Source organism: Pomacea canaliculata, linkage group LG6 (assembly GCF_003073045.1).
Source record: "Pomacea canaliculata isolate SZHN2017 linkage group LG6, ASM307304v1, whole genome shotgun sequence".
NCBI lineage: Eukaryota > Metazoa > Mollusca > Gastropoda > Architaenioglossa > Ampullariidae > Pomacea > Pomacea canaliculata.
The window spans coordinates 23,280,848-23,300,706 of NC_037595.1; the positions used below are offsets into that span (position 1 = coordinate 23,280,848).

Here is a 19,859-nt window from a genome sequence, read left to right on the forward strand (position 1 = left end):
ACCTATGAGTTGAGGCGTTGAGCGTTGCTTCGCCAGATCATTGAAAAAAAAGCACTCCACGTGATGTGTCATACGTGAAGAGATGATATATAAACACTTTCCATTGTGTTGGGATTTCGTAGGAAATAAATAAATACGTCCACGGATTGCAAACACATACGGTAGACATGCAATTCGAATGACGGTGATGGACATTTCAGGCGACTTTACAAGGTCATGTATTTTCAAAGAAAGAATAAAACAATAATAAAACTAAAAATCAAAACACGACAGAAGTACAGCCTTGCTGATTTTAAAGTTGCTTTGAGTGCAGTACACTCAATACTTCGTTGAATTGGTAAAGTTAGAAGTTCATGGCCTTGTTGTGAGGGCACGATTTTTCGTTCTCATAGACAGCTTGTCGTTTCTCACATCATTGTGGCAGTTTTAATTTACAAGTTCATAAGATAAATATAATATATTACTAGGAATACTTGTTAAAATGATATATTCAGAAAATATTTCGGATCGACTGTTAAGAGGATGTATATGATATAAAGAAAAAGGGGAATCCAGGGGGTTCTTTCAACAAGAAGAAACATCTGGAGAATAATGGCTATGTAAAGCGACGTCATTGGTGGGAGGGTAAATGGCTGTTGTAATAGTTTTGTCTCTTAGATTCGTATGTAAATAGCAGATTGTTTTAAAGAACTCAGTTTACATACGTCTGTTTTATTTATAGTCGTAATACAGAGTCAGCCGAGTCAGCGTTCTTTTCTCTCTTTGCAGCGGCAATAAGCGAGACGGTTTACCAGGAAAATGGAGAGGATTGCGAATAAATTTGGAGGCTTATATTTAACGCATCTACACGTATCGGGATAGTGTGCATCCTTCCTCTGAACTGCTGTGCTAACAATAGTGCAGTTGCAATATCACTAATTCACAGTCTGTGAGACTGGCATCTAATACTTACAAAGTTAATATACTGTTTTTTAATCTCGTAAACTAGTGGGATATTTGTTTAGGTGCATTTAGAAACGTGAATATCCATTTGGATTTTGGCAGAATTATGCTGAGCAAATCTGTCGCTAATGCATTAATTATGCGACAACAGACATCTTTACCTGTCAAGCAAGGTTTTTTAATGTTGGCATAAAATTGGGGGTTAGAATAGGTTTAGAAGTGAGCAGTGTGTTCATCTCACCAAATTTGGCAGGAATGTATGTTTGATTATAGCTTGTTTGTAGACTTCTGTGTTGGTAGCGTGCATTGTTTAGGATTCTGTAATCTATGTTTTTTATTTTATCCTCCTTTTATACGGCTAGAGTTGCTCCATAAGAAAACAAAATGTAAATAGAACCTGACCTGAAAGATTTCAACATACTCCTACGTGTGCAGAAATTACAATGAGATCAATGATTTTTTTTAGATGGTGATCGGTGACAATAGGGTGAGAATGCAGGGAGTGAAAATCAATGATCCAAGAGTGGGGACTAGGTGTTTTGTGCTGACGGCCGCTACTAAGGTGTAAGCTCATGTAAGGAAACTGGACTGTTAGGTGAAAGCAGTGTAAGAGCGTGTGTCTGCGCACGCGATCAGAAACGTCAGAGACAGCCATTTTTCACTGTAGGTTCATTAATAATGCAGTAACTGTGCATGAACCACTGGAACTGCCCAAAGATAGAGAAAACAGGAAAGAAGGAAGGTCATAGTTGCAGAGCGAGAGAGGGAGAGCAGATGGATTGCTATAATTTAAGCTAAACTTTACTTCTTTTCAGCATCTTCTATGATGGGCTGCTCTCTGTAGTGCATCTGGCACTTCTTAGTTTTAGTAGCTGATTCTGTTTCATGGTGATATGCTGCCTCAAGTGAAGGTCTTCCTTGTCATACTGATATTCCATTGTCAAGATCAGGCATGATGTTTAGTGCTTACAGAATTTAAATGAATAATCCAATGTTCATTGTTAGATCCTGCGTGATGAAGACTGTGCCTCACTTGTGTGCAGTCAGATCATGTTGCATGAACTCAGAGAGTGGTGATTTTTCAACTTTCTAAGTGCGCATCTTCTCCACAGTCATTCGACTGTAGCTGTTCAGAGATAAGATATTCTTAGTAAAGCTTTCTTGCTGCACTTTTGAGACAAGTATAGATAATATTGTCGACTAGGAATGTTGTGCTTTTAAATGGTAAATCTCAAGTAAAACTGCAAAGTTGTACAGGGTAAAAATGTCGGAATCTGAAAAGCAGATATATTTATATGCAGGATATACTAGCTGCGGCATAAAGTCACAATACATTTGATACAGTATTTTTCATTGAAAACAATAAGCATGTGAGAGATGGTTGAAGGAGGAGGAGGAAAGAAGAGAAATGGATCAATAGATGGGTAGCATCTCCATATTTAGATGTCAGGCAAGAAACTTGTGAAACCATTATCTCTAGTTTAGAATCATACTTTTTAGGTAATTAAAGTTGTTGATGGCTTGTGGTGGAGATGTTAGATTGGTCACCACAACAAGAGCTGAGTGTTGGTTTTATCTGCTAGACACTGTGTCTTAGTATGGTGCTCTGCTTAAAACCAGGTACCTTTAGCTTTGATGTTAGTCCTTAGGTGTGGTTTTAGGGTGTAGACTTTTCGTATCCATGCTTAATTTCTTATCCATCCGTAATTTTCCTTCATATCGTCTTCGTCGCATTAAGAAAGCATTTTTAGTTACCTGTGCTTTAACATAGGTGATGGTATGGAAAAGATGTGGTGATTGAAGGCTTATTGCACCGAAGTTAACTTTTGTCATTACTTTCATTAAGTATTTCTTGCTAAAAGGAGCATGGTCTTTATTCTTAAAATGTTTCATAACTGACATTGCAGGCAAGTGCAGAACAGGTTCTGCAATTTTATCGGCTTTGTCTGGACATTAGCAACAAAGCAAGCATTTTCTTAGTTACGTTTGCACAATTAACGGTATAACTAGGACAATGTTAAAAGCAGGTGCCAACACTAGCATGTCTAGGTACTAGGAGTGATTTCTAGAGTTTGAATTGCATATGTACATACTATGTGATTTATGTGATCATGCATTCAAGAAACTTTATACATAGCTTTTTCTTTAAAAGTATTTAGATGCAGTACTTGTATTATCTTCAAATCTTTAAATAATCGTGTGATGAAGAATATTTTTTTTTTGTGTCTGAATGAGTGTCTATTCAAACATGTTTCCTCTTAAATTATAAGATAACATTTATTTATTTGCTTGATGTGCTATTACACTATCACCCTAGCTCTTACTTGTTTTTGTGATACATGACTTTAACACAGGAGAGAAGGAGAGGCTTTGTGTTGAAAGGCCATGGGCGATCCGGGATCATGACACTAGCTACCAAAAGTGCTTCTGACAGCAGATTGGGCGTATTGAGGTGGGTGTTGAATTTTGGTAACTCGTTCTACATTTGGTAATATTGATAATTTTTGCTACATTGAAATGCCCTGTATTCTATAACTACAGTCGGTTCTTATCATTTTGTAAGAAACAGCATTGTCAATGATTTCAAAGTCTTTTATTATTCACATGAGTATCTGTTCAACCCTATTTAACCTCATATAAAAAAAAATGATCTAGGTAAGTTGAAGTTTATGCTATCCTAAATATCAAAATGGAAAATGTTTAGAGATTGTTTCACTTAAGCCATAATACAAGAATTAAGGTGATTTAGTCACTGACATTAAAACAGAAATTTAAAAATGAGTAATTTAAACTACAATTTTTAAAAAGCATTATACACTCTGTTTTCTTTTGTAACCAGCAATAGTGACTTACTGATGTCAGTTCCAGGTGGAATGCAAGAGTTGTTTGTGGTGAGTGTCAGTAGCATCAAATGTTTTCTATGACAGAACTGCATAACCAGAGGCCACAAGTGAATTTAGAATCGCTCACTCTTCAAGCAATAAAACGCGTTGCTAACAGACGCTTCCACTCTGTGGTTTGCTGTTGGAGGTTCTTGGAGCTGCAGCGAGTAAATTGGACCTCACCTTGTGACATGTTCAACAAAGTAAGTCATTTTCATGACTGAAAGGCAGAGTGGCCTCAAAATCAACATGCTTTCTTTTTCTCTATTCCAGACAACCATGTAGAATTAAAAACAGGAGATAAGATGGATAATTATATAAAACAATGTACTTGTTGATATTTGGTGTAATGTTTAGATGTGTAATAATCGTGTGTATTTTTTGGGGGGTGGGTTGTGCATGCTTATACAGGGCTTCTGCTTATGCAAAAAATTTGCGTACAGTACGCATTTAAAAAATTCGGCAGGACCCCTAGTCATTTTCATGCAAGTGGGGGTCCCTCAAATTTGGCGAAGAAACAGGACCCCTTAAAAAAATCTGGAAAGGAAGGGTCCCAGACCTAGCAAATGAATTCTATATATAACCTTTACAGACACGCTCTGCTTATACATTATGTAAGAGTATGTGTTACAGGTAGAAGTTATTTTGCTGGCATGCCTTTCAACACTTTTGAGTCATTTCCTTCGTTGTTAATATGCTTTGACTCCACCTTTAGATACTATATCGAGGCTGCTGCATCCTATCCGTAACTGGACAGATTTAAAACATACGAGTTGGTTCTTATCGACGATGTTATGTCCTTTACACATCAAGTATACGTGAACCTATTGTATTTTGCATACAGCTTTGACAGTGAAATATCAAGTAGTATACATGTGAGTAAACTCTTCTATACACTGAAAGAAAATTAATGTAATGTATACCATTTATTAATGATGATTCTTTGTAAAATTCTAGATTGAAAAGCTTTTGTGTAGTTGCATATGTGCAGTCAGTTCAGCAAAATCAAAATACTTTAACGAATAGACCACTTTCAGCTACATGGGTTTTTGCCATGTGGAAGAGACTTTTAGAATCCCCTTTTATAATTTTATAGATAATTTTACCTTATTTAATGGATTAAAATTCATATGATGTAGTTCATAGGTGTGTTTCATACAAACAGTAAATCACACAGGCATATAAATGTGATCCGTGCTATGCATGCAATGATAATCATAAAGTTCATTATTGTTAAATACAATAATTGGCAGACAAGAAAACGAGATATTTCTTGTATATTAGGATTCATTTATGTGCCACCTGCCGATTTGTTCAATAGACATTTTCTTTGGTGATGGTTCATCATCCATTATCATCTCATACTCTGTGCCATTTTGTTCATCAAGCATTTTCGCTTTTTGCACAGTCAATCTCCACAATCGCGATTAGGGCCAGCTCTTCAGACTTCCACTCACAGAAGCTGCTCCCCACATGAGCCATTTAGAAGAGGAAAATACATCAGAGATCACCACAGCAGTCCTTTTACTCGATCACATCGACGCAGCGAGGTCAATCAGCAAACAACACTTTCCATCCTTCTTATATCCACTGCTGACTGCAGTCAGATAATAATAATGCTAATGCTGTTGCTGCTGCTGCTGCTGCTGCTGATGATGATTGATTGATTGATGATTGATTGATGATTGATGATTGATTGATTGAGGATGATGATGAAAAAAAAAGCAAAATTTTTATAGTGCATACTCACACTCTTGGTGCTTAAGAACAAGAAAGAGACATGGGCAACATACGACATACTGGCATTAGATCATGCATGGGTCCTGACTGTGATTAGATCGGAAAGAGCATTCTGAAACTAAGCAATAACCTGCTGTCTGACAATGTGTCTAACAAATCGTGAAGATATCTTTGTCATGTAATAGGGTTGCATTGAGAATGCCTGGGTTTAATCTTAGTATGTCCAAAAGTAGTGTTAGATACTATGATATCTTGATAGTGAGCAAGAGAAACTATCAAGAATGTTTGTGCTGAGGGAGTAAGCTATCACGTAAGAGTACTAAAATTCTGAATAGAAACAAAACTGGTATTATCTTGCCATATAGCATCAAATAATGAAGATGTCTTAAGCAACATTAAGAAATAAATTCAAGGTATGTAACTATGGAGAAATTTACTTTGCTTTTGACTGCAGCAGTTCATTCTCTAAAACAGAGCTAATTCTTGAGCATAAATTTCAGAAATAACTGCAAGTTGATCAGTTATGAATGCTCAGATCCTCCTTAACTGGATTTTGGTATAGTATAGGATCAGTAAAGCTATCATGTTGCCAGTAGAAATCAGTTCTTGAAAGTAATATACTCTGAACAGGCTGAAATCATTAGAGTACAACACTAGTTCTTCTAACAACATCAGCAAATATAATAACATTTTTCTACTGAGGCTTAATTATGAAAAGAGGTAAATTGTATCCCAAGATTATCTCTCCTTTACAACTATGGCTCCAAGAGAAGGAATAAAAAAATGATCACTGCAGTTTAATCACGAACTTCTTTAATGAACTTTCTTTTCTTTAACTTTCCTTCGATGTTGGTGTCGGCAGGTCTAAAAGGTGTGGAATTAGGAAACTATCTCATCAAGCGAGTTGTACATGAATTGCAGACTGAGTTTCCTCACATAGCCTCTTTCTCCTCCCTGTCACCGATTCCAGGATTCCGAGACTGGTTAATGAGCCAGATCAATTTACAGATGCATCGGGCAAGTAAGACTTGTTTGTTTTTGATTTTTTTTTTTTCACTTTCCTTTTTTAGCTGTTGCATCGCATAACTTTAGCTTTGCTATAATGTGAGTCTTTTCGACACTTGTGCTGCTCTAGTGAGTGGGGGATATTTTTGTCATTTTACACTTGTTTAATCAATCTCCAATTAATAATTTTTGCAAAAGGATGTGAATAGAACTTCAAATCAACTTTTTTAGCTTCACAAAAAAATTTTGATAGCATGACTCTGCATGTTTTGTTCTGTTATGCTTAAGATTACTTAGAGCAAAGATAAATAGTCTAAACAAATACTTTTGAATGATTGATGTTTTCTTAAAGAGAATATAAAGATTTTGTTTTGCAATGCTTTTAATATTTTAAACAGAGTGCTTTTTATAGTACTTTTTTGAGTTATTTAACCAAAAATGTTTTGCTGATTTAGAGGAATATTTATGAATGCAGGATTGGTGAGGAGGACTCTGACCAGATGCTGCTCACATCAGCAGAAATGCAGACATTGGAGAACTGCCGTCAGAACACCACTCTTCTATTTTGGAAGCTTTTAAGCATTTGGTGCAGTCTAATCAGTGGCTACCACGGCAGGAGGCTGTCATGGCAATGAAAGTGCACTTCTGCGCCTGTGTGCTCGTTATCTTTACTGGAAAAGAGACGAGGCTTTGCTTTGAACCCTGTTGGTAAGTTTATGTCCGGTGTGTCTAAGCTCCTTGTCAACGAAAGTGAAGAAACAAATATAGCTTTCAATTATCAGTATTACATGTTGTTACAGTTGCAATTAGTACTGTGTTTTGCTTTAGTCACCTGCTGAATTTCATACTGATTGTCATTTGGTCAGCAAGTTCTTTGTAAACATGTACAAAATTTGGTGATTTTTAGTGTTTGTCATCTTTTTGATACAGCTAGTTTTTATCTAATCCCAGAGACTGTGAGACTTACTGTAATGGGTCTTTTCATAGCAAACTTCCACCTTGCAAATGGAGCTGTACTTTGGCGCATCAACTTTCTTGCGGACACATCTATTCGAGGTTTGAACCAATCTTGCGGACTTATGGTTAACTACCGATACTACCTTGATAAAGCTGAAACCAACAGCCAAGAGTATCTTCTACACCAACGGATATCTGCATCGAATGATGTTTTGGACTTAATTGGCTCTGACACCACCACCTTCAAAACAATTGCAACCCCAGCAAGACAGAATTCGGCATCATCATCTCCTTTCAGAGAAAGTGGAAGTGAATGATGAATAACTGCTGCTAGAAGTCCTTTAAAATGGCATAATATGCTCAAAAACAGATATTTTAATTTATCCAAGCATATGCATGTTAATTTTGCAAAACCAGAGACCAGAGAATAAGAACCGGTTGTTGTTACTCCTTTCCCTATTGGACAACAGTGTTTTATATATAGACAGCACATGATTGGTAGATGGCCGTACAAGTGTTCGACAATTGTGTTAGAGAGATGAGAGTGAAAGACTATGATTAAGCACTCAGAGGAAACTTACAAATAAAATTTCACTGCATCGATCAGAGCCATTAAAAGAATTTCGTAAGTTGAAAGTCAGTTTTGTTGTATAACTTTTTCTGTCCTGGTATTTTCAGCTGTGAAATATTTTTCAAGTATTTCGACAAAATTTAAATGAGGATATTTTCAGCTACTCAGTTTTTGTCATGAATCATGGCCATTAAGCATCAGATACCCTTGTGACCATTCTATGATGAACTGGTATTTTCTTTGTTAAATAGTTATCATAAATCTTGGTATTTTGGTATTTGAATGCTGTGATAGCTGTAAGAGTTACATGGTATTTATCATAGATTATGGGAATTGATTGTTTGCTGTAATCACTAGAGACTCAAATCTAGGCTGCAGCTAAGTGAAGCATCACATAATCATATGTGAAAACTTTATGTTTAGTCAGAAATTAAAATATTTTACAGGAATCATTCTTTCAGGGATAAAGTATTTTCAGATAAAATATTTTCTCTGGACATCTTCTTCAACTTGCATCATGGCTTCAAGAATCTGATGCTTGCAGGGTACATATGAGGACTGAAGAATGTTTTGCCAGATAATTGTATCTGGCATAATATGAAGACTGTACTAGCTCATAATGCTGCTGATGAGTTGATTGACTAAATTTTCATAGCTCTGTATAAAAAACTGCACTGCCATGTAAATTATATTGAGAGCTACAGTTTAGAAAACTTAGGTGTTACACAAGGCAGATTGTATTGTAAAAGTAATCAGTTCTGAAACAGTATGCCTTCCCCTAGCTGAATCATGTAAACAGTAGTGACATGCTTTCATTTGATGCTTGTATCATTTGTGAATGTGCAAATCTAGCAGCAGGCTGCATGACTATGAGAGATTCCAGTCAGCGGTAATCTGCCAGGATTTTCTTGCAGTGATGGTTTGAAGTCCTGATTTGAGGTAGACAAACATATAATGGTGATTTACAATTCCTTTGACTAAAATTTATAGTTTATATTATTTTCTTATTTGAATTTCTTCTGGTTGTGGATTGTGTAGTTGCTACCCATCTTTAACATTTCACAGCTTTTGCACATATACATTAGTGAAAAAATAGATGGGGAAACTGAATTTTATACTTTAAAAGAGCAGCCCCAAGTGTAAGTCAGTTTTACCAACCAACAAACTACACATTGAATATAATTGCAATAGCATTGATATTTGGTATTACATAATTCAGGGTCCCATTGATAAACAGTTGTACTTTAACTGTAGACACGTTTTATGATGAAATAACCTAGTTACAATTGCGTATCTACCAAGAGTGGAGAGTTCTTGCTGGATCAAATGTGATTCAAGTACCATGTGATCAAGTTCTTTACTTGCTGAGAGATTGGAAAGAGCTTTAAGGGAGGCTACACAGTGCTAGCAAAGCCACCATATGTTGCCTGCCCTTGATCTAATGAGCTTGGGTGAGAGTGCCTCATGTGCCATATTGAGTAAGAAGTGAGTGGCACATTATATGTTGGGGAGTAGATATTATGTTGGTTGATATTAAAAAAATATAAATTAATTCTTTACAGTATTTTGGTATGAAGAATTAGAGTTTAACTTTATGTCAGCTAAACAGTGAGAAAACAGAATAGCAAGACTCAAGAAGGATACTCTATACTTAATGTGATGATACGAAGGCTGGAAATGTGGTCGGTTCATAATCTACCCTGACAAAACACTGCTTGTTCTGGTCTCAGTCTCTTGTCTAGTGCCTTCAATCTTTCTTGTAGTTAAGACTTGTCAGGACTTTGCTTGGAATGGACAGCAGGATGATCCCCTGCCAATTGTTTTACTGAGAGAGGTCTTCTTCCTTTGGTAACTTGACCAGGTGGCCTAGTTTCCAGTCTGTTAGTACTAGCTTTTGGAATTTGGCCATGGCCAAATTTACCCACCATTCCTTCCCATTGCTTTTAGGCGTCTGGGCAGTTTTGTGAATACAAGGGGATGTTAATTAAATTTGTCAGTTTCCAATATCAGTATTCCAGTATGTCTGTGGGGTTGGTGACATATAAATAGTTCACAGTGTCTACAACGCTACACCAGGAAGGTGGAGCTGATCTTTTTATTTTTCCATCTTTCGATCTCTGATAATTCAGGCAGTCAAACATTGTGTAGTGGACACCAGAAAACAGCCAACCGCTGGGTCGAATGAACTTCAAACTCACCGCCCTTAAACTTCAAAGTGGTGCACAGCCTTCTATACACTCGTGACGTCATCATATAGTCTGCTCTCGCGATTCACAGCGATCCTCATTTCTTCTCATTCCTGTCTTGAGTGGCAATACACCCCGCAGGTTTTTCCCTCCCACCCGCTGCGTGTCACTTCCCCACCACCACTACTCCCATTCCGCGGGATAGTTGCTCAACTTTTACCGATCAGACCCCGGTTGTTGTACATTTTTTGTGTTAACAGCACGGGGTACGTACCCGCATTTCCTCATGCCTGCACTACCCGGGTTAACCAGATAATTAGCTTGTGTTCCTCATACCGATACCGCCCAAACTCACCTGCACTTCGGCACGGCTCTACCGTCATGTCCGCTTGAGGTGTCCATCAGGTGCTCGACATTAATCACACCGTGAGCTCATTAGTATTGATTGGCGGTCCGACAGCCTTCCGACACTTTCCCACGTTCAGCTATTTCATGATTACTTCCCTCCACAGAGCGAGAGCTTGCACACACACAGAGGAAGGGAGGAGAGAGGGAAAAAAAAGGATATTCCATCCTGCAATGTCCAACATTGCTGACTGTATCACGGTATTGCTTCTAAATGTGACGGCCAAGGATATAGGGTGGAGATGGGGGTAGAGTGAATGGCAGAGCGCAGAGGTCTCCTTCCCTCACGATGATGTTTTATAACGGGACGGTCCCGACACCGGGATTGCTTCCCCCGATATCCACCACACGCGATATCTGGCGACCGCTCGAGTCATTCAACCCAATTCTCCATAGCACACTTCTTTCCCGCCCATTTCGACGAAATTAGAAGACGGGTAAAGAAAAATAATCTGAGAAAAAATTACCAAAAAACAAGAGTTAATTCTCGTAAGGAAAAGAACACAAACGCTCTACAAAGTTTGTAACTGTCGAAAGAACCATCGATACATTGATCAACCTCCTGACAATAGTCAACAGTGACTTCCTTTCAGCTTGTGGGTTCTTAGGAAACATGACTTGTCACTCGAAAATCCTTCCAACAAACAACAACAACAACAACAACAACAACAACAACAACAACAACAACAACAACAACAACAACAACACTTATAAAATCCATCAGATGAGTTCCTTTCACAAAAAAAATAAAAAAAAAATAAAAGACTTCTTTTAACAAGAGTGAACAAAAATATTTTTTAATTTCACAGAGTTCGGCATTGAAAAAGCTTCGCAAATGAACGTTACCGGAGCTGACATCTCCAAATGCATAAAGCCATTCGAGAATGACAAAAAAAGGGTGGGAGACCTAGTTTCACTCGGCAAACCTTTAACGACATTCCGACACCTTTTACGACTGTCGATCGCCTGAACTGTCAGGTCGATGAATGTTTGAAAGTTGGGCTCAGTCACGTCAGTGTGGGGACATAAAAGTGACGCCTCCTCAATAAGCTCGGCACACGTGGAAGTGAACCAAGAATACCGGCTTTGTGTAACTGTCACCCGTGAACCGTCGAGAAGGACAGACCAGGGGCTGTTCACATGAATCATGAGTCTTTCACTTTGCGCGGACCTTTAAAAAAAAAGGCAAATAGTAAACAGGTTCTGTTGACAGGGGAAAAATTAACAACAAGCAATACGGAGACAATATTTAAAGATCAAAATGTGAATCGTGAAACTCTGCTAAGCTAAAGCACTTTGTATAATCATATAAATACAATTTAAATTTCTTTTAATTTATATGATTTAAAATGTAAAACGAGGCTGTGCACCTTATTGTCCTGCTCATATCCCAGATGACTCTACAAGGAATGAAGGAATGATTCGACTTTAGGAAGGAGGAATTTGGCCTATCCAAAAAAGGAGAGCAGTAAACACTCTTCACTCTTTCTGCATGTTCGTTGTATATTTTGAGGAGCTGGATTAGCTAATAACATCACGACCTTGTCAAAATATATCATGTTGAATCATATATAAATCATGGCTGGGGACAAGTCTATTTCTTTGTGCTGTCTTGGATTTTTCGCCAAAAATACTATCTAAATATCTACCAGACTACAATGCCACCCCATCCCACCCAATGACTGGTATGAGATCATTCCAAAATAGCATTTCCCAGAATGTGAGTGTATAATCACATCGCTGTTCTCGTCTCTTCTCGGCATACATGCGATACAGGCTAGAAACTAATATAATAATGAAAAGAATTCAAACATCGCCATGCACAAAAAGACCCCCAGAAGCGTGATAGCAGAAAAGTTTGTGGATACATTTACGATGTCAAGTGTCCAGCTAATGGCAGGGTTAGCTTTCCGCTTGGATTTGTGGTCTTTTTAGAGCCTATTGTATGTACTTTTATGTTGTCATCGGTATTGTGCTGGACTGTTTACTCACCTGTGGTTCTTCCGTCTTGTGACTTTTAAAGTGCCCATCTCCGTTTGTTTGCAGACATCTATTGGACTGTGTCCGTTTGTAATGTAAATTTTGTGTTTGTCTTGCTTTATGTCTTGGTTTTTCTCTTGTAAAGCGCACTAAGCCTTCTCCTAAGCAGGGAAAAGCGCTATAAAGGTTATATAATTATGTAAATTATGCATAGGCTGTACATTCGTACTCTCCTATTGCACATATAAATTCTCCGGTTACCCTGTACACATGCATTTTCACACCATGTTGTCACCCCGCAACATTGTTTAACCAGCACAGCTCCAACATCTTGTAGCCGCATTCAGATCGCTCATATACTTCACTTACTACTGCCCATCGACAACAAATGTTCTTTGTTAAATTCCAGCTCAATCATTCTATTAAATTAAATAATAAAAGGAAACATGTTGAGCTGATATGAACTATATGTACAAGTGAGCAATGATCACAAATAACATTCAAAGAGTACGATTAAAGAATTCTTTTGGATTATATATTCACAATTGAAACACAATATACGAACTAGAGGTGTACCGTGAAGATCACTTTCTATGATTTATAACTGATTTTGCTTTTGCCTGCTGTCTACTCTTGTTGCTGTGTGAGTTATTTACTCACTGAGTTCGCGACATAGTTGAGGACCTTTGCTCCTCATAGTTCAGCGGGGCCAAGCGATCGGGCTGGGCACTGCGGTGGAGAGTGACGGTATGGCGGTCACCATTCACGGTACCCGCCCTGCAAGTCAACGACGGGTAAGAAGAAAAAAAAAAAAGACAGCCATTAAACCGACTGTACGTTCTCGGCGTCTTTCACAAGAAAACACTGGTGAACACACATAAACACGGAGCAGAGGTGTGAAGAATTATTCTTCCCCCCTTCCAGTCTTTATCGACTCACCTGCTGTCGAGGCGGGTGTGCCTAGTAACGGGACCTCAAGGCTGTCGGTCGGGTGTCATGTTGCCGAGTGGTTCGCAGACGTGGGTTTCTGAGGTTTTACAGCAGACGACAATAATCAAGCACGTGCCGACACCTGCAGAAGCTTTTTCGCTCAGAGCAGACCCCCGCACTATCTACGTCCGTCGTCTTGGGAAGACACTATCACACTACTTGTACATGTCAGCCCACTTGCTGACACACGGTTAGTCAAGTTTGTAGCTTTGAAAACAAATTATTTATTTATCGATTTTAAATTTCAGCATTACATTATGGATTGCTTGGTTGGATTGTATTTGACCGTTACGACTTTTTTTCTTTTTATAATCCTCTCTCTATATATATCCTACTCTCTTTAGCCCTTTCTCTTTCTACTTCGAGTGAACAATAGACATTCAAGACTATCCAGACAGGTAATATTTGATGTCAAAGACTGTTACTGACTGCAGCATTGGTTGTTGAAAACTATCCATGAAGGCAAGATCGGACGTTCAACGCTATCCATGATATTATAATCACCACTATCATCACCTTGACAGTCGTCGTTAACATCACCGTGGATGTCTGATGTCTATTGAACCCACGGGTATTTACATGCACAGAAACAATGTTTGACATACACAGTCCTGTTAGTTCAGAACCAGAACTCTGCGCTCGTCTTACAGAATTGCGATAGCTAGTATTTAAAAAGAGTAACACTTTCTAGCTTTCTTTAAGACAGATACAGTTATAAGAAATATACTGTTATAAGTCGTATCTCTGCCTTTGTTGCAGCTGGAAGACACGTTGCCCTTATCCAGCCATGATCGTGCCTAGCAACCTACACCTTGTCTGCTTCTTGGAACAGCAAAGCTTCTTTCTTTTGTGATCGGATCTAGTGAGTGATATAACCCGTTACTCTCCTGGTAACATTTCAATGTCTGAATCACATTCACGTGTGTGTGTGAGAGAGAAAGTGAGAGAAAGAGAGAGAGAAAGAGAGAGAAAGAGAGATTAACTAAAATCTTCAAAAGTAGTATCTTGTACTATGCTCAACCCAGTCATTAAAAAAGTTTTGCACTCTTGTACACATTTAAATTTAAATTTATCCGAAGCACGTTCTCTATCCAATGTTTATTTTTCAATCATGTTCCTACAGAAGTGCAGAATGTAAGTTTTGTGTCTAAACAACGACTTGTAAATGTGGTGCGTAGTTTTGGAGTCTTTGCATTGGCTTGTAACTGTTGCTGTGGCTTACACGTGTTATATCCATTCCATTCGAGAATGAACAATTGCGTAAATGTATTTCTTAATTTCGTGACATGTTTGTGCAGTGATATGTATTTTTTACTTTATGAACACGGCTTTATACGCGCATCAAAACAGGTGATGAAAATAATTTTCCAAACACAAGGGGAGTCTTGATGCTTGAGGCAGAACGCGTCGTGACCATGGAAACGGAGTCAGTTGAACTCAGCAACACGGTGATGGCAGAAACCAGTGAGCTTCAGCAACTTTGGGGAATAGGAACTCCGTTCTCTGGGGCCGACTTCACGAAACCCCGAGTTCTGTACTCCGTTTTATCACCCGCTCGCCATCTGTCGTTCATCAAGTCCAGTAACTCTCAACCCCAAGGCATCTTGCCTCATGTCTTACCATCTTCCAGCATCAAGGTGAGTGTTAATTGTTAATTAACAACAACGTATTTTTCAAAGCCAGTGAATTTCTAAGAGTGTGTGTGTGTGTATACGATGGTAATGAGGTGAGAAGATATTCTGCTTTTTTTTTTTTTTTTTGCGAGATCCTATAACCAGTACACATCATTTTATCTTACAGACCATCGTTGAAGCCCCGTTATACTTCAGCAATGTGCCTAACCACCCAAGCGTTCACAGCAACAATGATGTGCAGCAAGTCATTCGTCCATCCAACAGGCGGGAAGATCCACACAACAAGGTGAATGAGGGCCACGATAACAGCCCAGCCTTTGAATTTGTACCTGAGGGGGCCATAGTCAGAGACGAAGATGTACATGATGAAGTGCGCCAGGACGGTGTCGACAAGCAGGGAAAGGGGTCATTTCCGGGAGATCTGATCCTGCCGCCTCTGACCAGCTTCCCCAACTTTCCTTCCAGGTGGCGTAAAAAGTGGCCCCGTTCCCATGGAAATACTGTGCGCAGCACCTCGTCTCCCACTTGCGGCTCAAGTCGCATCACAAAGCGAACTAAGAACTGGCAGAGACGCTTCGCACCAATCAAGAACAAGAAGCCGAACGAAACAGAATTCGAAAGTGCAATCTCTAAGGAGCACGACCTGTGTTTGGACACCAGCCTGCTTTCGTACAATACAAGTGATCAACCGCCACACACCTTCCTTCAGAGCACGCCAGTGAGGGAGAGAGGGGCAGCTACCCCTACATACGAGGACTACCCAGCAGCGTACTGGGAGTTACGTTCTTTGACCATCCAGCGTCCAAGCGACCTGAAAGAAGACATGATTGACAGAGACCGGTACCGCCTGCAACAGATCTCCGCTCTCCGGTTGCGGGCTTTCCAACAGGAGAGTGTTTCCAGCAAGCTGGACTCAGTTCGCAAGTGGCAGCAGCAGATTCGAGACGGCAACCCCGGCCCAAGACGGGAAGAGGAGACAAGTGTTCATGCGTCCGATTCCCACGCTCAGGTTAAAGTCGAAGGAAGGAGTATTACCGACAAAAGTCCCGCAGCATTGGTTGTGACATCTGTGTCTCTCCCTGCTTCCGGTCAGAATAAATTAAAGACTAGCGTCGTTAATGACACATCTTCGCTTGCTGCAGTTTCTCTGACTCGCAGACAGGAGACAGAGCGATTGTCTCCAAGAGAACAGGGGCCGGCAACAGCAGAAGTGGAGATCGGAGAAACCTCGAAAGAACCAGCCGTGAAAGTTATGAAGGCATCAGTCCTCAATCTGCACATTGAGACAGCCGGAAGATCGCCCTCTCACATGACCCTCGACAATGTCAGACACAGAGAGTCGACACATGCAACTGCCGACACGTCCAACCGCCATCAAGTTCAGCCTGAAAGTCGTCGAGCCGCTAATAATCTGCCTTCCATAGGCGACGATTTGCTGGCAAAACCTCAAAACGGTCGTCCACATATGTTTACCTCTGGGCCAGCTCGCATGCCTCCTTTGACGGATTCGGCAGTTGCAGCTTTTGACATGAAAGCCAGGACAGCTCAGGGTCACACCTTGCCTCCGAGTCATCCGAGGACCACTGGGACAAAGATTCTGAGAAAGTTCACCCGGCTGCAGGTTTTTGGGGAGAGGTTTTCGGCCAATGAGCAGCAAGAGGACGAGGAAGGGCGGAGCCTGCTAGTCACACCTCCGGACAGCAGAAGGCCTTACCTGACTCAGTCCCGCCCTCCGTCGTACCGACTGGATCTGAAGAACTACCCGCCTCATCCGCACGGCTCCGTTGGTGAACATCCGGGTAGTAGCATGAAACTAGTTCACGTGTCACCACGCCGCTCTGATCCAGTTACGTTTCATTTCCAGGGCGGTGAGGTCATCATATCTCGCCAGGGACCTCAACAGGCATAACGGTGACGTGACTCAGTCTATGGTGACGTCCTTCTCGCGAATGGTTTCAGCACGTGGTGACGTCACACACGACGTCAGTACATGATGGGGTGGGTACTCTCATCGTGTGGCGATGCTTTGGGCTCTATAGTAGGACCCCACGACAGACAGCAAGCGGGACCGATTATAAAGACGGCATGAATGTTACTCCTGCACAATTCCGTGACTACTTCTTTGGGGGAGAGAGAGAGGAGCTGTGCTGGTACAGACGCATGTAAACCAAGGGAGATTACTCCGTGTTTGTGTTGTGAGAGCATGGCGATTAGCCACTTCAGGGGAGGTAATAGCAGCGGCTTCGCCATGTAATATCTGGGTACAGTTAGCACAAGTACACTGTGTAAAGCTACTAATTGCGATTTTAGTTGTTGGTAGAACAACTTTATTAGTGCACGGCAACTCCAGTGTCAAAATAATACAGAGTGATTTTAACTTGAGCATTATAAAGCTATTTTAGGTGTTAGGGAAGAATTTTCAGCCAGAAATATTCGCCTAAAGCACTGGTGGGTTGGAAAACGCTTTCTAATGATTGGACAAACTTCAGCACAAGATATTGTTTTTTCCCCCCAATCTGAGTGAATACTGTCCTCGAAATACACACCTACAAACATCACCTTTCGCGGGAAGACCGACAAACACCACCATGCACAGGACAACAACGCAGACGTCATCAATACTTGAACGTTATTGGTCACAAGGCCTCAGTCCTCCCAGCTCTTTGGGAGTATTAACTAAACACAGTGGAGTGCCACTATTTTAACTCTTTTGGGTGCATGGAATAGTCCTGAATAGTCTCCGAGCTGGTGTTCTGGGTTGACGTGGGTATGAAGACTCAATTGTGCAAAGGGGCAAAGCCGGGTACATTTGGTAGTCAGTGTGTACAGTACACGGCGTCGTTGGTTACATCTCTGCCTCTGTTATCTTACTTTTTGCATATGATGTATCATTAATCTTTGATAGTGTCAAACTCTTCAGAATCAACTCAATGTCTTAAGAAATGCATAAAACAATTTAGGTTTAATAGTTAACTTAGATAAGCCTACTCTGAAGGCTTTTATCTGCTCATGAGAAATGGCTGCAGGTCTTATCTGTTGTTACAAATATCTATCTTCTCAACTGTCTTTCTCCCACACTTTAAAACGAAATGGTCAGGGATTAGCTTGAATGCCTAGGGTGCTTTGGTCCATCGGCGATTATTCCTCAGATGTCTTTTTTTTAAAAAATACTTGATGGGCAAATACAACCCATGATGACTTACGCTCCTGAAGTATGAGGCATTATTGCAAATTTGAATCCCATTGAAACAGTCCATTTGTTCGATCTAAAACGATTTCTACGAGTACCAATACAAACCCCAAACAGACTAGTTTACGACGATGAGTTGTGTTAACCCTTTTTATCAATACTTTGTAGAAACTGTTAAGTACTTGTTACTTATTTTAAGCATGCCCGTAAATAGACTCTTTGACAAAGCACACCATGTGTTGTTACATATCCATAACTAAAGCAAAGTGAGTAGGCCTCTTCTGTATATTTTCTGTTGTTTGATTATGGTTTTGGACATCTTTGGCAGAGCCAAGGGGTTCACGACTCAGTCCTTTTGTTTCTGCTTCTAAAAAGAGGCTTCAGGATTGTTATCAACAATATTGGCGATCAGATATTATGTCTAAAGAACGCTATGAACTATGTCAATCATGTAAATCGTCTTTCTCGGTCAGTGTATATTTACAGGTATATTGTTTACAAAATGCTGGTGTTCGAAGTGCCTTGACTAGTTCTAGATTAAGTGTCTCATCGACAAAATCACATCCTTAAGACCTGCAATCAACCCTTGCTATGAATTGTAACTGCCCATATCGAAGTCAGAACAGAATTTTATTTTGTTTGCCCGGCATACATTAGTCTCCGAGAGAAATTCATACCTATATAGTTTCGTACATGGCTATATAGTTTCACGCTAACATTGTTATTTAGCTCCACAAATGCTAACATCCTGTTCATCCTATCGCTATTCGTTTTTAAGGCATTTCAAAGTCGTATGGATATTTCCTGAATAAGAATATTGCTTGAAAGTTAGTGTGTTGATGCAACTTTTGTCGGATTGAATATGTATTTCTTGGACTTTTTATGCTATTTATGGCTTATAACCTTATGTACCTGTAAAATCACCGACTAATAAATATGGATCGAAGGCCTAATCAATAAAGTTCTGAATTCTCCACCTCTTTCTGTCTTTCTACTTTATGCTGCATTATTAAGTAAATGAATGGACACACTTTGAATTTTAGAGTGAATACAACAGTGTGATGATGTGGATAAATTAGTGATTGATGATTTGTCTTGTGCTAATTTTACAAGACGAAGGACAGTGTTTACAGTTCACCGTTACGGCAGGTTTTACAAGGTAACCTTTGAACCATCATTAGGAGTCTAATGCTAGTGTTAAAGCATGTGATACTCATACGGACTCGACCTTAGGCAAAGACAATAGACAAAAACTTTCTATTCAAGACTTTCACTATTATGACCCACTTCATTTTTTAAGGACGCCTTTATCTATTTAATCATTATCTATATTACTACACATTATTTCTGACTTTGGATGAAGGAGACCAATTGTTT

The 19,859-nt window shown here is 39.7% G+C and overlaps 1 protein-coding gene and 1 long non-coding RNA gene across 2 annotated transcripts; both read left to right on the forward strand.

The window, feature by feature from the left end:
• The first annotated feature begins 7,240 nt into the window (after positions 1-7,240).
• On the forward strand, positions 7,241-8,162 carry LOC112566877. The gene is made up of 2 exons (XR_003099711.1): positions 7,241-7,277; positions 7,557-8,162. It is a non-coding gene; the product is annotated as an uncharacterized LOC112566877 (long non-coding RNA).
• Positions 8,163-13,421: 5,259 nt separating this feature from the next.
• LOC112566875 lies at positions 13,422-18,617 on the forward strand. The gene is made up of 4 exons (XM_025243286.1): positions 13,422-13,848; positions 14,418-14,520; positions 15,009-15,295; positions 15,459-18,617. The coding sequence occupies exons 3-4, from the start codon at positions 15,047-15,049 to the stop codon at positions 17,199-17,201; spliced, it is 1,992 nt and encodes a 663-aa protein (XP_025099071.1). The 5' UTR covers positions 13,422-13,848; positions 14,418-14,520; positions 15,009-15,046; the 3' UTR covers positions 17,202-18,617.
• The last annotated feature ends 1,242 nt before the right edge of the window (positions 18,618-19,859 follow it).